Source organism: Zootoca vivipara, chromosome 1 (genome assembly GCF_965207765.1).
Source record: "Zootoca vivipara chromosome 1, rZooViv2.hap1.1, whole genome shotgun sequence".
NCBI lineage: Eukaryota > Metazoa > Chordata > Lepidosauria > Squamata > Lacertidae > Zootoca > Zootoca vivipara.
In genome coordinates, this window is record NC_142582.1 from 70953652 (window position 1) to 70971071 (window position 17420).

Genomic DNA, 17420 nt, shown 5'->3' on the forward strand with positions numbered 1-17420 from the left:
TTTTAAAGCACATTTGAATCACATTATTTCCCTCAAAGAATTCTGCGCACTGTAGTTTACCCCTCTCAGAGTTACAATTCCCAGCAGCCCTTAACAAACTACATGGTCCAGAATTCTTTGAGGGGAAGATAGATTTCCAGAATGCTTGAAATATATAGTATTTATGCAGCCAGACTCAAAAGAACTGTGCTTTCCCCACTCTGTCTAAAGGCAAAAATAGATGGTATGTTAGGCATGTGGTTTTCCCTTGTGTAACTGGTGTGTGTGTGTGCTTAAAAAATCAAGCAGCCTTGGAATGGGGTGGGGCGCAGAAAATCCAATCAGGATCAGGACTGTGGTAGAGGGGTGGGTTTGCTTCCATCATAGTCCTGACTAATAATACCCACTACTGCCATTTGAAATGGGGAGAAAAGCTGCAATTGATATCAGTTGGTGCTTTCCTCCCATTGTGAATAGGTGTGCAGGAGGTCCAGTTCTGATTAGTACCATTACAGGGGCAAAGAGTTCAAGCTCCCCACCCACAAAGCAAGGTTCCAATATGGTTCAACCCACTGCCGCCTCCTCCTCCTCCTTTTAACAGCGGTGTAATGCTACATGGCAAACGTTATATCTGGTTTGGCTTTATGCTCATGATGACCATACATGTAGGCAGCATGGTAGGTTGTTAGAGGCTATGGGGCATCCTGTGTGCACACTGCTCACATACACAGCCAGCTTTCCCTCTTAATTTAATATAATTTATTTGTGCTCCAAGCATGAGTAGTCTGCACTAAGGAGAGGCAGAGAGGTGGATGGTAATATGGAGAACGAGTAAAGAGCCCCTTCTAACATACTGGTGTTGCACCCATGCCCATAACCAAGGTGGGAGGGGATCATGCCCTTTGTTCCCCCCACTTCCCTTTTTTAACACCATAAATAAATAACCTGAGTATGTGCAAGCTGGCAGCCTATTAGCAATGTGGGTTTATTTTCAAGGCTTTTCATATACATGCAGTCTTATTATTGGCATTACATTTCTGTTACAAGTTTTACAACTTTTCCACTTCCTTGAAACTAGAAGAATTACAATTAATTGCTAATGCATTTTAAATCATTAATGATTTTCATTATTACAGATTTCAAATTACTCTTTGCAAAAGAAGCTTAACGAAATGGTAAGAGCTACAATAGCTATAAAAATGTCAAAGGCTTGCATCCTAATTTTTTGCTTCTGTTCATGTAAGGATGGTTTCTCTCATGAAATGACCCTTTTCCATGAATGCAACAATCATTCTGTGAGTGGAAAAATTTTCATGTAGCAAAATGTTAGGGTTCTTTGCATTTTATGGTTACATGTTATAGAGGTGTTGGTATATATTCAAATATCCTTCTGAGTATTGCAGAGGTGCTTATCCAAACTTCCCTTAATCCTTGGATTTATTTGTTAACAAAATGGGACTTTATTTTGTGTAGCATTATTTTTCTAACTTTCCTTGCTAGTATAATAACTTAAGTGTTTGCGAGGAAAATTACAGTTAAACTTTATGGTTTGGTTAGACTTACTTCTTATTTTCAGGCTAATATTTGTAATTAAAATGCTATGAAAGACACAGGCAGTGTGTTACTCTTCTTCCAGTATAACATAGAAGAATTTTGTGTGCCAGTTCAGTTTAGTCACTCTGCTGAACCACTTTTGAAATTAAAGAGAGCTGTTGAAACATTGCTAAGCTTGATTGACTAAAAGCTGTGAAAATTCTGCTGCTGCTCAACTGGAAAGAATAAAGATAATATTGTCAGACCATTATAAACTGTGATTTTAATTAAGAAGCTCAAAAAATAGAGTCCGGTTTAGCCTTAAGTACCATGACATTTGTACTGAAAGTCATCGTCAACGCTACAGTGATTTTACACAAAATATGGTGAAATTGAATAATGTGTCCTTTGACCTGGGAGATAAGGCTACAAGTTAAAGATCAAAGGCAACATAAAATGTGTTTTGTTCTATTTCACTTTTAAGTTAGGCTTCTTGTTTAAGAAGTATGTGTAATCTATTTTATCTATACAAATATTAAATTAATGATCATGCAAAATTATTGCAAATAATCTATTCTAGTAAATCATGTCCAGCCTTGTAAATTGTTCCTGTGCTTGCAGAAAAATTGTTTGCACAAAATTTGTTGTACACATGCATATGCACAATTAAGAGGAAAGAGATAAACTATGTGACAAATTATGGCATTTACTCATGCATAGAACTGCACCAGGAGAGGCTTGTTAGCTTTTTACTTAACATGGCAGTCTAGGGTGCCTGCTTTTTGTGGATACTCAAGTTAGTCCACTGTCTGAAACAACAGGCTGGGTGACTATGCAAGAGAGGGTTTACTTACCATTACATACCTCAGCCTCTCCTTTCCAATGGGATAGGCTCCTCTCTTCAGCAGAAGTGCTCAGTTCATGAACAAGTGCCCCAGCCTGCCATTACAAATGACTGGCAACATCTACCTGCAAGCAGACCTCCTCTCCAAACAAATCTCCTCAATGGTAATAAAGAAGCTACCGTTAAAAAAATCATATTCATGTCAGCGTTGGTGCTGAGTTTCATTTCATATCCAGAATTTAGCCTTTGCCACATGGTAAGTTCAGTACATAATATTACAGCTTCTCACATAGCCAAGTGATTGCTTGGTTTCTCTGCTACTTAGGCAGATTGCTTTTTAACTCACAGTGAAGTAGGGGAAATGTTATTAACCTCATCATCAGTTGAAAATAATGTGGAAAGCGATCAGACAAGCTGAAATGTGTATTAAACCTGCTGCATAATTTTAGTCAGTCTCATTGTGAGAACTGAGGCTTCACAATAAAGTTAAAAGAGAAAAAGTAGTTTCAGAACTGAAGCCTTTAATTTTGGAAGCACCAAGATGGATGGCATAAATTTTAACGTCCAAATTAAATGAACATAAGTTATTTTGCAATTAAATGTAGACCCTTTGAAAACAGTAAGCTAGAGTACACATAACAGGACATAGCATAACTGAGGACAGCATTTGCAGTTATACTTACTATGACATGAAATCACTGGGCAAGGCATACCCGCTTATTTTAGAGTACAGGAACTTCCAAGCAGAAGAACAGGAGATAAGCAGGGATAGAAGAGAGCCAATGCAATAATAGAACAATAAATGCAAGGAAATAGTTCTGAGGTCATTTTGACCAGAAGAGTGTTTGAATAATTAACCCAGTGACGTTAGAAAGACCCAAACTTAGAAGTCATACTTGACCTTCTGAGGTACTAAAATTTATGAGCTAGAATCTGTTCAGTGGCTTATGTTATGATAAATCAGCATATAATATTTGTCTTGACAACTGAATCCACATATATATTCACTGTTAGTCTCTTAAACTTCTATCTTTAGTTGTATGCCCCCCAAAGGAGTATGTCATTGAAATGGAATATAATTTGTTACTTACTAATTTATTTATTTTTTGAGGGGGAAGTGTCACCCTTCAATACAACAATATAATAACACCATATATATGCTGCCCTGTGCTGCTTTGGAAGGAAGGGCAAAATATAAATGTAATAATAAAGCAGTACAAAACAGCAGAATCAGCAGGTTTTTTTAAAAAAACCTTACACAATTCAACAGATTGGATAAAAACATACCAGTAGTTTATATTAAGTTACATGATATGTTAAAATGCCCTGGCAAGTACAACTTATGGCACCTAAATGTAATGTGTTACTAATGTTGTACACTGCCTTGAGATCAAAGGATGGTATATGTAGCAGGGGGAGAAATAGACAAGAACCACAGATGATGATTGCAGAGTTCTGGCAACTTGTGTGGTAAAAGGGGGTACTAATCCAGCTGTTATAGCTAGAATTGTGCTTTGACGGCTTGGTTACCTAACTTCAGGAGGCCATCAGTCTTGTCTGTTTATACCAGGGGTGGGGGACCTTTTTCTGCCAAGGACTGCATTCTCTAGGGGTAATTTATTGGGGGTCACTCATCACTTCCTAGCTGTGGTTGAAGCTGTGGTTTGTAGTGGGAAAGGTTGGAGCCAGCAGTTGGTAGGACTGAAGCCAAAAGTAGGTGGAGCATCTCACTTTCCTCTTTGTGCCATCCCTTTTCTCTGTCCCTGCTTTTCTTCCTTTATCCTTTCCATATTACATCTGCCATGTTACTCTAGCAGAGTACAAAGCATGCTTCGGTAGAACATGACTGCTAGGCTTTGTCATTGCTCTGTTTGAATGTTACCCAATCCTCTCGGGAAGCTGCACACTGCAGCAGGGGAAGAATGAGAGTGGTGAGCAAGCTGCTTTTGGGATAAACTTACCCGTCATTGCTGATCTTGGTGTTAAAGAACTTGGCTAAACTTCCAAGGAATGCCTTTAGAAGGGGTTGCGGACTCACATATTGTGACCACATCCTGCCCCCCCCTAGAGTTTCTTTATGGCAAGAGTGGAGAACATTTTTGGTCCATTGTGAAAAGCTTTATCACACCCTTCTCCTATGCTACTGCACTCTGTGCCTGCATTTCTGTTTTAAAAAACAGCCAGGAGATGGGTGGATCAAACATAGTTTGATCTTTGTTATAGGGGAGCAAGAGAAGTGCCTGCATGCAATTGTTTGGAGTTGTGGAAATAAAAATAATAACAAAATAAATAAATAAATAATAAAAATAATAAAATAATATCTACAGAAAGCTAAAAAAAGATTAAAGCACATGTTGACACATTTTGCCTGGGCTTCAAGACTGAAAGTGCTGGTTCTGACCAGGAAAGCCTCTACTGATTCTCTGTATCACTTGTTGCCTTTTCGATACCATTAGCAATGATATTCCTGACAGTGGGAGTGGGGTGGAAATAGGGGAGACACAGTAATAGTAATAGTAATAATAATAATAAATAATAATAATAATAATAATAATAATAATAATATATTTATACCGCGCCCATCTGGCTGGGTTTCCCCAGACACTCTGGGCGGCTTCCAACCGAATATTAAAAACAGTACAGCATCAAACATTAAAAACTTTTAAAAGTAAAATAGTTACTTATTGCCTTGACATCTGCTGGGAGGGCGTTCCACAGGGCGGGTGCCACTACCAAGAAGGCCCTCTATCTGGTTCCCTGCAACTTGGCTTCTCGCAACGAGGGAACCGCCAGAAGGCCCTCAGTGCTGGATCTCAGTGTCCGGGCTGAATGGTGGGGGTGGAGACGCTCCTTCAGGTATACAGGACTGAGGCCGTTTAGGGCTTTAAAGGTCAGTACCAACACTTTGAATTGTGCTCGGAAATGTACTGAGAGCCAGTGTGGATCTCTCAGGACTGGTGTTATGTGGTCCCGGTGGCCACTCCCAGTCACTAGTCTAGCTGCCGCATTCTGGATTAATTGCAGTTTCCAGGTCACCTTCAAAGGTAGCCCCACGTAGAGTGCATTGCAGTAGTCCAAGCGGGAGATAACCGGAGCATGCACCACTCTGGTGAGACAGTCTGTGGGCAGGTAGGATCTCAGCCTGCATACCAGATGGAGCTGGGAGACAGCCGCCCTGGATACAGAATTAACCTGTGCCTCCATGGACAGCTGTGAGTCCAAAATGACTCCCAGGCTGCGCACCTGGTCCTTCAGGAGCACAGTTACCCCATTCAGGACCAGGGAGTCCTCCACACCTGCCCGCCTCCTGTGCCCCCCAAACAGTACTTCTGTCTTGTCAGGATTCAACCTCAATCCATTAGCCACCATCCATCCTCGAACCGCCACCGGGCATTCACACAGGACCTTCACCGCCTTCACTGGTTCTGATTTAAAAGAAAGATAGAGCTGGGAGTCATCTGCAGTTCTACAGTGGCTTCTGTCTTACCTTATAGGGATCTTTAATAACTGTGCTGGAAGATTATTGCCCTTCCACGTGGGATGTCAGCACAATTTCTATGTATGGTTATAAGTAAGCTCCACTGTGTTCAATGGGGCTTACCTCCCAATAAGTGTTTTTATCATTCCTGCATCATCTAATTTATAAAGACATCATTTAATATGAAAAGTTTGTCTTTAACTATTTTCTTTTCTTTCTTTTCTTTAACGCAGGAACAAAAGTTGCAATTACACGTATTAGCAAAGGAGGACCATCAGAAGAGTCTCAACGAGGTTGAAAAATGCCATACAGTTATCACATGTCAGCTGAGAAAAATAAAAGACGTTCACGCGAGATTAGAGCAGAATGGTAAATAAATATGTGATGAACCTAGGAGATGATCCAGCCCTTATGTGTGAAGGCTGAGAAATACAGCAAAACTCATGGGAGCAGGGGAGAATGACAGCTTACCCCTTATTGGTGGTCTTCCACAGGAAGTGACTAGATGGACAGATATGTAGTGGAATAACCTGTAACCAGATATGTAGTGGCACACCCACAGCCAGCAACTGGACACAAATACAAGATCAAGGGAGGCAGGGAGCAGGACATTTAATCAGTTCATATTTGCTCCTCCCCAATTCCTGAGATGTGGCATATTAAGACATCATCATCATTATCAATATTATACTCTATTTACAGCAGAAAACAAAACATAATGTCACTATCAATACAAAAGATTATAAATTCAAGATAAAATTAACCAACCATCCTCGACTAACACCTATGTTGTTCATAAATTGTACCTAATAGTGCATGCTGTAGTACATCTTCCTTCAGGTGGTTCAGTTGGTGGCCACACCAACTCTAGCTTGATGACAGGGTGATAGATGACCCAGACAAGCTGTTTCACAGAGGTAGGAAGGTGCTGCACAAACTGCTCTGCTAAGTGCCACCCCCCCCCCACACACAGCTGCATCAAAGTTTAACAGGGTAGGGGGGCAGTACTTCAGAAAGCCGCTTTCTATAGCACCTCCCCACTTTAAAACAGGGTGGGAGTTGTGGTTAGCTGTGAGCAGAGAGAGGGGGGTTTGGGTTGACCGAGAGGGTTGGTCAGATGTAACAGAAGAAGGAGTTGTCCTGGTGTAGGGGGAAAGGAGTGTTGGAGACATTTGTAAAGGGTTCGCCCTAACCGGGATGATTGCTATTTAACCAATCAGACAATTAAAGCACTCCTTCCCATCACAAGTACACAGTTACAAAACACTGTCATCATCTGTAAACCACTCAAAATCATTTTTACTCAGAATAGACCAATTAAACATTAATTTAATTTCAGAGGGTCTGCTCTGAGTAAAATATAGCTGAATACCACTCTATCTATCACATATTCTTAAAATTCTATTCTTAAAAATCGATTATCTTTTCAAAACAAAGATGTATGAGATTTTAATATATTTTCAATATTTTAATATAATTTCAGTATATGTGCAAAGTAAATGCTTAAAATTGTTAAATATATTATTATCATTTATTAAAATATTCAATATATATTAGCTGGTTCTGTTCAACAAGAAAATAATGTATTTCCTGTACTAACTGCATTGCACTTTTACTGCAGAGGAAATTCATATGATAGTGCAGCAACATTGGTAATCAGCATGTATATTCTGAGCATGAAACTACTGTCTCTTGAAAAGTCCTATGGAAGGTCATGTATTGAACAAGAAATGTCTTCCGGTTTCCAAACTACTGATATTAATCTCTTTTTGCTTAATCACATGTAAAAACTTGCTAGATTTAGGTTTTATTTCAGTACAGTATGCACCAATTTTATGCTGCATAAATATTTTACAAATATATGGCAGGTGGGTGTCAAAAGCTGATTTCAAAAACAAAAAACAAAAAAACCTTCACCTATCTCCAATTTAAGAAGTTAAATATATGAACTATAGGACAAAAGTGGAATATAAAAAGACAAATGGAAATAATATATGAAACTGAGTAATCACATATACAGCTGATTACTCCTATTTCCCAGAGGGATTGTCAACATCTGCCTCTGGACATAATTTCTCCACAAGAAAACAAACACATAGAGATTCTGTAGGTTAAATTTATTCTGTAGAAAATAAAAGTATTTTAATATTAGTTCTTTACTTTTTTAATCTTATGCAAACCTATTCATAAGTTGTGGAAGCAATTCAACTCAATAAGAAATTGAGAGCAGTGAACGCAAGACAAAAGTCTGAAATAGATAACCTAAAAGAGGTAGGTGTATTGTATTTTATTTATTTAATTATATATCTATCCCACCTCTTCTCAGAGTGGTTGGCAAAAAGCTAAAAATGAAGGAAATATGAAAAGGCCACGACTTAGCCAACTAAATGTGTATGAAATATAGAAATAGAAAATTACCATATATCTGCTTAATCCTGCTTAAGAGCAGCCTAAACATGAAAGTTTTACAACACTTTCAGGAGCCATGCAGACTTAGGTTTTAACAGAGCCTAGGGGAGGTGTGTTCTAAAATGGAGGAGTAGTCACCAAAAACATCTCCCTCTGTATCCTTGCTGTTTGAACTTTGTGATTATAATCAAGAACGGATGCTTGTCTTGTCTTAAAAGTCGCAATGGATTTTATGTGAGAGATTAGTCTCTCAGGTCTGTTAGCCTTGAGCCAGCAAGAGATTTGGAAGTCAAAGCCAGCAAGTAGAATTGTGCCTTGAAAGTAACGGGAAGGCTCTGCAATTGTTTTATAGGCCCTTGGCAACATACCCTTGAGAGTAGGTGGGCTACACCAACTAGTATTTGTAAACAGACAGTGTAATGTATTAAGGGTGGATTGATATGACAGTGAATGATTGCATGGGCTTTTCCATGGATCCCATTAGCATCCAGTTTTTATGTATATTTACATACTTGTTCTGATTGTGGGCAGTTCAGGCTGTAGTCATAAGTCTTCAGAAACCAAAGAACCCATACACAAGTTGATGCCTGGAGCTGGTGTGGTGAAAAATTTGTAAAGAAACTGCCCTATTCCCATCTCTCCCGGGGATGCAGCAGTATTTCTGCAATGTCACTCCTTATCCCACTTCAAACTGCTAGGTACATTATATTACTCTACTAGAGTTATGCAACAAAATAGCTCAGACAACAGCTTGAGCAACACCCAACTTTATGCAAACAGACGTCTCCTTTCCTCTCCCATGCATCCACCTGTGCTTCCCGAATCTGCTCCAGAGGGTCCCAGGGTTCTGCCAACTGCTTCTGTTCTGCTGGCGGACGGGCATTGTTGGAACACTCCGTGAACAGATTGCCCTCTGCCAGAACCATAGCAGCTGAGCAACCTCTCTAAGCTCTTTAGAACCCTTCCCCATCATCAACAGGCAAATAGATGCCAATACAAAAAAGAAACAGAATTTCCACAATAATTTGAGTGTTTATTTTTATACCAACGGGTTTTGGGGGATGGGAGGGATGAGAATGAGATCAGTGTTTATGACAATAGTTTAGCATTCTTTTTGCATTTTAATAGGGTGAACAGCTTCTCATTGGCATACGGTCTACGGTGCCTTTTAAAATCCTTTCAAAAATTAGCTGCATTTTATTAATTTCATTAAATTGGTAGCTTGGGTATTTGGATAGCTTGGCATTCATAAAATTCAGCAGTTCAGATAATAACCATTTATACTTTCCACTGTTATATGATTTTGTCCAGAACAGTTAAACTATTGGATTGTGATAAGGGGAAATTCCACCTTTATGAAGAAAAGTTAAACAGACCAAACTTAGTTGCTGCTAGATAAAACTATTGCCATTCTGAATGCTTGGTTCAGTGCTGTGGCATCATGAAGAATTCTTGATATTATCTACAAACAGCATTCATAACCTTTGCTATTTGTCTGAGTAAACGTCAGAGCACTCAAGGAGAGAGAGATACTGAACAGGCTACCCCATACAAAAGAGGGAGGGTGGGGGGAAAGATGCAATATTTATGACTCTAGAGACTATACATTGTAATTTAATAAGATCAAAGCCTGTACTGTTTATTTGCTGTACGAGTTGCTTTAAACAAGCTAGGAAGGGCAGCAGACAAGAATTGTGAAATAAATATAGTTGCAAAATATTAACATTTTAAAGGTAAACACAGGTCAAATATATTAAACTAATGTTTTCTTAACTTTTCTGGGATGAAGCAGTGAGAGTACTTAGAATAATTAGTGATCTTCGTTTCTCCTTCTGTCAGTTGTTTAGAGTAGCAGCTCTTGTGGACCTTCTGGTATCATTACAACACACAGTATTAGCCACAAACTAATGCAATATTCATTTATTTCCAGTTATAAAAAAGGCAATACTGTAGTGAAAAACCATAAAACACCTATTTTTGTGAAAGCAGTGTAAATCTAAAATGTAAAAAACGTATGGGTAACCACACAAGAGACCTGTAACTGTGAAACATCATTTCAAAGATCAGCTATCACTGTCAATTTTATTTATATTTAATGCCATTAATATTCTTGTCTCTGTATTTTGCTTAGAAGGGCATTAGTTGGAGTTGGAAAGATGTTTTGTCTTGCTTAGCATTGCAAAAATAATCTTGGGTGAACTATTTATGGTTGTTTCCTTATTAAGGAGGTAAAGAAAGTTACAGCAGACTTGATAAGGTCCAATGTCACTTGTCAGCACAGAGTGGGAGATGAAAATCTCAATCTTACAGCAAAGGAATGGGAGTTGAAAGAGCTACAGCAAAAATATTCAATGGTATTTGATAATTTTTTGTCAGTTAAGATTTCATGTTATTAATTTATAAAAATAGATCTATACTGATATTTTAATAGGTGTTTTCAGTGTGGTAGCACTGTTTTAAATTCTATAGTACTAGGCAACTATAGTAAATATGCAGTGCAGTGCACTGTTAAGCAGTTTAATTTAATAGTTCCTATACTATATATAGTATAATTCCTATACTATATATAGTATAGTTCCTATACTATATAAAGTATAGTTCCTATACTATATGGGACGAGGGTGGCACTGTGGTCCAAACCACAGAGCCTAGGGCTTGCCGATCAGAAGGTCGGTGGTTCGAATCCCCGCTACGGGGTGAGCTCCTGTTGTTCGGTCCCAGCTCCTGCCCACCTAGCAGTTCGAAAACACATCAGAGTACAAGTAGGTAAATAGGTACTGCTCTGGCGGGAAGGTAAACAGCGTTTCTGTCTGCTGCTCCGGTTCTCCAGAAGCGGCTTAGTCACGCTGGTCACATGATCCTGAAACTGTCTGCAGACAAACGCCAGCTCCCTCAGTCTATAGAGCGAGATGAGCATGCAATCCCAGAGTCGTCCGCGACTGGACCTAATGGTCAGGGGTACCTTTACCTTTACACTATATATAGTATAAAACTGTGTTAAAACCGTGTTTATGGAAGACAATCTTACTCGGCTACGAGTGATCGCCAAAGAATGATGATGATGATGATAATAATAATAATAATAATAATAATTAATAATAATAATAAATATAGTATAGTATATGGTGATGCTGGATAATGTTAAAATCCTATTTTTTTCTGTGTAAAATCTGATATAATACCGTTGAATGGTAAACATAGCTATATAATATTGTTAGGGTACAATCCAATTGCACTTTGCATCCTCCCATTACCTCCTACACTAACTGCTCTGTATATAGTAGTTTCCTGTTATCTGACCCCACTTTTCTGCACTCTCTTTCATGGGGTGCTGTGCTTGCAGCACAAACCATAAGGGACCAACAACATGGTTTATTTCATTTATAGGAGAGAGAATTTAATATAAGACTCACTGAAGAAAATGCACAACTTAAAGAAGAAAAGCAGGTAACTTCTATATTAAGAATATATTATATATCAATTACATTTATTAAGAATATGTGCAATTAAAATTACAGCTTTGTATAGTAAACTTTGTAGTTTTCTGAGATATGTATAGTTTTAGGCCTTTTTTATTTGCTGTGTTAATGATGTGGTTGAACAGTTCCTTTTGTACCATAGCCCAGCCAGTATGAAGCTCCAAGATGTTAAATAACTGATGTCAGTCATTAAGCCATGGCAGTCATTAAGCCACGTTGTCAAAGGATGAATCCATATGAAGTTAATATAAGAGTGCTTAGAGCCCTATGGCCTGGGGGGAAATGTACAACCATTGTTGAGAAGGCCTTCCCTGGTTACTCAGATATGCAGTTGAATCAGGACTGACCCACCCGAGACAAGGTGAGGCGACCACTTCAGGTGGCAGGATCCACAGGGACAGCAGATCCTGTCTCCAAAGAATGCATTGCCTGCTGCTGCTGTGCGACAGCTGCAGCACACTCCTTGGAGGTTGTATCTGCCATGTTGGAAGCCGCACCTTGCCACCTCTATGGCGACCTCTAGGTGAATAGGAGGCACAGCTGGTCTCCTCCCACTCTCCCCTTGTTCCTAATGTAGGTCTTCACTCACTCATTCTTTCCTGTTGGTGGTGGTGGTGCCATTTTGTGGCTTGCCTCAGGTACCAAAATGTCTTCGCTGACTCAGTTGAATCCAAACATTTCTATTCAGAATTAAGCCCCATTAAGGGTGAGACATACTCTCTGGCAAGTGTATGCATTTGCAAGATTGCAGCCTTATAGTCAAAGGATGCTCCTTGACCTCATCATCACAACTGAAACTTTAGATTCTAACAGTGGGTTAGGAGCACTTTACTACCAAAATTTCAACTCCCAGATCCCAAAGACGTATGCATGAGATTGTAGCCTTAAATTGTGGATGTTGTGCTTTACCTAATCTGCTAAAGCATTTTAAGAAAACTAAGAAAACATTTTATTGCTATAGAAATGATAAACAAACACTCCACAAACACTTTATAATAGTAAGCCTACTCAAATACAAGTTAATTGATATTTATTTATTTATTTGGAAAAGGTATTCAGTCTGTAAAACATTTGTGTGAGTTGTACTACTGGCATTATAGCTGTTTGATTTCAGTGTTGTATTGAAACCTGAAGACCCAACAAACATATTAATTTGATGTGAAATAATACATCCTGAATTGGTAATGCTGTTTAGGTTTACCAATAGAACTTTACCAACATGACTGTTAAATTACTAGGGGCCAAATTATGAACCTGTAGTTAGTTATCTTTATATAATTTTTCCCTCTTCCCCCAATATTGTGCATGTGGCTTGGAAGCTCAGAATGGTCTAGCACAGGCATCCCCAAACTTCGGCCCTCCAGATGTTTTGGACTATAATTCCCATCTTCCCTGACCACTGGTCCTGTTAGCTAGGGATCATGGGAATTGTAGGCCAAAACATCTGGAGGGCCGCAGTTTGGGGATGCCTGGTCTAGCATCTTCATAATCATAAGAGCAATAAAACACTGAATTTCAGCTGCAGCAGTTTGAGACTTCAAGTTGTATGAAATTAACCACTACTTCATACCCCCCTGACCTTCAAGCCAACATGCCATTTATATTCTTCCAGTCTTTTACCTTTGACATTCAGGATAAGGAGGCCTCTGGTTATGATTGAACCATCTTCCTACACAAGTATAACAATACCAACATTTTAATAAAGAAATTACAAATATATATGCATATCCTGTTGTGCTCAGCTTTACAGAATAATCATGTCATTTAAAAGAGAATGCATTTCTTTTATTAAAAAGGAAATGATTGCATCTCTACAACATATGCAGCAACTGCTCTGCAGACAAACTGAAGCTAATGCCAGAATGTCATTGAATGAACTAGAAGAAGCATGTCAGGTCAGATATTTCTTGATTAGAAACTTGATGGCTATCTGCTAAATAATTTTATAAAAGTTGTTGTTGTTGTTGTTACCCCACCCCCTTCACCCTAAGATCCCAGGACAGGTTACATTTTATAATAAAACATTAATTTTTTTACAATTTTTTTTAGAAAGTATTTTAAACTTGTTAAAAAGATTGTCATATGCTCTTTAGAACTTAAGACTGTCACCCTATCAGGCAGAACCTTGAGGTGTATCCTGTGGCTTTCCATAGAGCTGGATGAGGCAACATGATAATTATACTACATTTCAATTTTAGTAATTTAGGATATGCACTATTCTCTCATGCATATTTCTCCAAAGCACAGTTTTTCGATCATGAAGGGTGTCCTTTCCCCACTGCTATTGACCAAGTGTGCTTATACTCTGCTGAATGCAATGGAATCTGCCTGGCTATTTCTGACAAAATGGGGGCCTCACATATTTCATATACTATATCTCCTAGCATAATATAACCAGGCTTTTTGCTGAGGCAGCATGTATGCCAGGGGTCTGAAAATGTGTAGGTTGCTATTTAGACAGCACCTATTTAGACAAGGTTACCATGTCAGCAGTTTATAAACTTATGAATGGGAGAAAGACAGAAGATAAAGGCAGTTCTCATAGTACTAGAATGCAGGGTCATAGTGAGTTAAAAGGCAGCTAGTTAAGAGCAACAGAACGAGGGTGTTTTTCAACAGAAGACATAGTAGGATTGCATCTAGTGTAAATGCTGCATGAATGAAAAGAGCTTCCATTCATGGAAGGAAAGTTGCACTCATGGAAGGATCCCATCCATATGTATAACTTTCTCTTCTGTTCCTGGAGGTTATTACAGTGGATGCAACCTCTAGTTAACAAGGTGTGATGATGGCCATGGCTGCTATATTGGCTTAAAAAACCCCAATTAGACAAATTAATGGAGGACAGGTCTACAAACAACTGTTAGACAGTTGAAAGTAATTAAATCTCCATGTTTACCAGATGCTTGAGACAAACAGGGATGGCCATCCATTATGCTCTGTTGGTGTGCTTCCAGAAGCCTTTGCCTGACCATAGTGGAGAAAGAATGATGGCTCTTTAATACAGCAGCACACATTGCACATCTTTTCTGGCAGATTTATAATTTGTTCTTATGCTGGTAGACAAAAGCATCTTCCTATAATATAACCTGCTTAGAGTAGTTCTATCAGCAATTTAACTAGCAGTGCATTCAGCAAAACTGCATAATGATGGCATCAGGAACCAGTATCAGACAATGCTCTGCTACCTACGGTATGTAGGTGTTGGTGGAGGGAATCATGCCTCCTCCCACTCAATGCATCAGTTCCCTTTCTGAGGCCAAAGGACATCCACATGTGAATATAATACTTAAATGAAGCATACACATTAAATGCAATGTATATAGGCTTGGATAGCATAGTTTATATGTTTTAGATAAAATCTAGAAATTGACCATGTGATCTGGGCCTGTGTATTTATGCCCTGTTGAAAATATAGCTGTGCAAGGACGCCTTGCAGCCATGTAGGTGGAAGAGCCATATTGTGTTTGCAGGGATGGAAGGAGTACAGGCGGTGACCATTCTAGGTGTGTCCAATTGATGCATGATTGCTGACACGTAGGTCTTTTTCGACCCGTAAAAGGGCGGAATGGGCTTATGCATGCGGGCCCAGGAATGGAACCCCCGCACAAACTGGTTCAAACGGGGGCAAAGAGCTTTAGAATCCTGTGTAACGAACCTTGAGCTCTGGTTCCATTAATTTTTAAAATGATTTTACATTCCACTTTTTAATAAAAATCTGTGAAAGATTTTTTTTTAATATCTCAAGCAGTAAATGGAACCATATAGAGGGATAATTGCATGGAAAGGAGACTTCAGGTCTCTTTTCTCCCTCAAGCATTCTATATATTTTGATTCATTTAAAAAGAAAGCAACAACAGCTAAATTTAAAACTGTGTGTGCAGTATCCCTACCACAGTTAGCGAAGGTTTCTAGCAATCTAGATGGACTCCACTGGCCATGCTGGCTGGAGCTGTTGAGTACAGCACCATCTGGAGGGCCACACATCCCCCACATTCTAGGTAAATTTTACACTTTTTTATTTCATTCTCCAAATAATCACCTTAGTGTGCATAGCCAACAGTGTTTCAGAAATGTTCAGTGCAGTATAGGTTCAGAAGTACTGTCTGTAGAAAAAGGCAATGCAGCAAATAATTAATTTTGAAAGAGAGCTTTTATGGACTCTTCCCAACCCCAGAAATGGTTTTAAAGAATCACAGAAACCGTACATAGTCACCATTTATCTAAATGCACTAACACTGTTTACATTGGCAAATTTGATCACATCATCTTATATGAGGTAGTGGATACACTGGGTTGTATCCCTTTTATTCATTTTTCAAAAATGTGAAGAGGACAAAATTGTATAGTACCTGAGAGATGTATGAGAATTTTTACTACTGATTTATGCAAGATTACTTTAATTTATCAATGTGACAGCAAAGCTGACAATGAGTTAATCCAGAAATGTTAAGACAAGTATGGCAGTTTAAAATCCTTCTTAGTGTACTGCCTTGCACACTGCTGGTGCTACGTAAATGTGAAGTAGCAGTAGGAATAGCATACCAGTATTCTTTTAACAGAGATTTAATTTCATTGAACCAACTTAAAAATGAAATAGGAAAATCAAACAAGAAAAACTACAGACTGGAATTTTTGCAATGGTGTTTCACAGTCCTTAAGTTAATCTTAACTCTATATTATATGGAATGTTAATAAAATTCAGGTTTGATTATTGTAATAAAAATATGTTCTAGGATGTGCTGTAGTGTTTATCTTCGCAAACAAAGCTTTAGAATGTGCTACATTTCATATTTCTTAGCTCTGCACTTTATATTACTTTTTCAGTACATTAAAACTTATGCAGTGAAACTGAATAATGGCAAGTATTTTTATACCCTTTTATAGCCATTTCTTTTTCATAACCTCCCCCTGTTTCCTGTTAGCTAAACTATAAGCACCTTTCTGTTAATTTATGAAAATTATTGTTGTGATAGCACATTATCACTGATCTGTATGGCACTTTCAGCATGTTAGAAGAAAAGGTCCAAGCAACATAAAACACATCAAAATTCATTAATGTGGTATTGATTATTTTTTGGATAATTAATTTTATTGCAGACCCTTGAAAGAGATAATGAGCTGCAAAGGGAGAAGGCAAAAGAAAATGAAGAAAAGTTCTTTAATCTTCAGAATGAATATGAGAAAACACAAGCAACTTGGAAAAATGAAGTAGGGTGTTCCCCCCCCCCCATTTAAATACTACTGAATTAACAAGGTTACCAGGAAGTTAGAAAAACATTTAAAATAATTCCAAAAGTTCAAGAAGCTATTATTAACTAAAACAAGAACAGGCATATTTTAGAAATCCATCTAGTTCATACATTGGAGACATTAGAATAATTGTGTGAGAGCTTTTAGGTATCTCAGTACGAGATACATTTTCCACAACTATGACAGGACCTCAGTGAATTGAAAGATTTATCCATAATTACTTCTTGTATATGTTTAAATTTCTAATCCAGAGGAGCAAATCCAAGTATCAAAACTGATTTCTATACATTTCTAGTATAAGGAAAGAATATTGCCTTAAGTGGAGGGTGCCAATGTTGGTGAGGTTCTTACTGAAGATTTCAGCCTTGCTGTCCTTTTCAATATGGCCTGGCATCTTGATTCAAGACACATCTACCGTGTTTCCCCTTTTTTAATACGTAGTCAG

The 17420-nt window shown here is 38.4% G+C and overlaps 1 protein-coding gene across 1 annotated transcript in view; it reads left to right on the forward strand.

Moving 5' to 3' along the window:
* Positions 1 to 17420, forward strand: part of CCDC73 (coiled-coil domain containing 73) — a 47583-nt gene that overhangs the window by 18866 nt on the left and 11297 nt on the right. The window contains exons 6-12 of the mRNA XM_035118190.3: positions 1116 to 1154; positions 6068 to 6203; positions 8026 to 8105; positions 10469 to 10597; positions 11631 to 11690; positions 13519 to 13617; positions 16823 to 16933. Coding sequence (XP_034974081.3) covers positions 1116 to 1154; positions 6068 to 6203; positions 8026 to 8105; positions 10469 to 10597; positions 11631 to 11690; positions 13519 to 13617; positions 16823 to 16933 — 654 coding nt within the window. The remainder of the gene's footprint in view (positions 1 to 1115; positions 1155 to 6067; positions 6204 to 8025; positions 8106 to 10468; positions 10598 to 11630; positions 11691 to 13518; positions 13618 to 16822; positions 16934 to 17420) is intronic.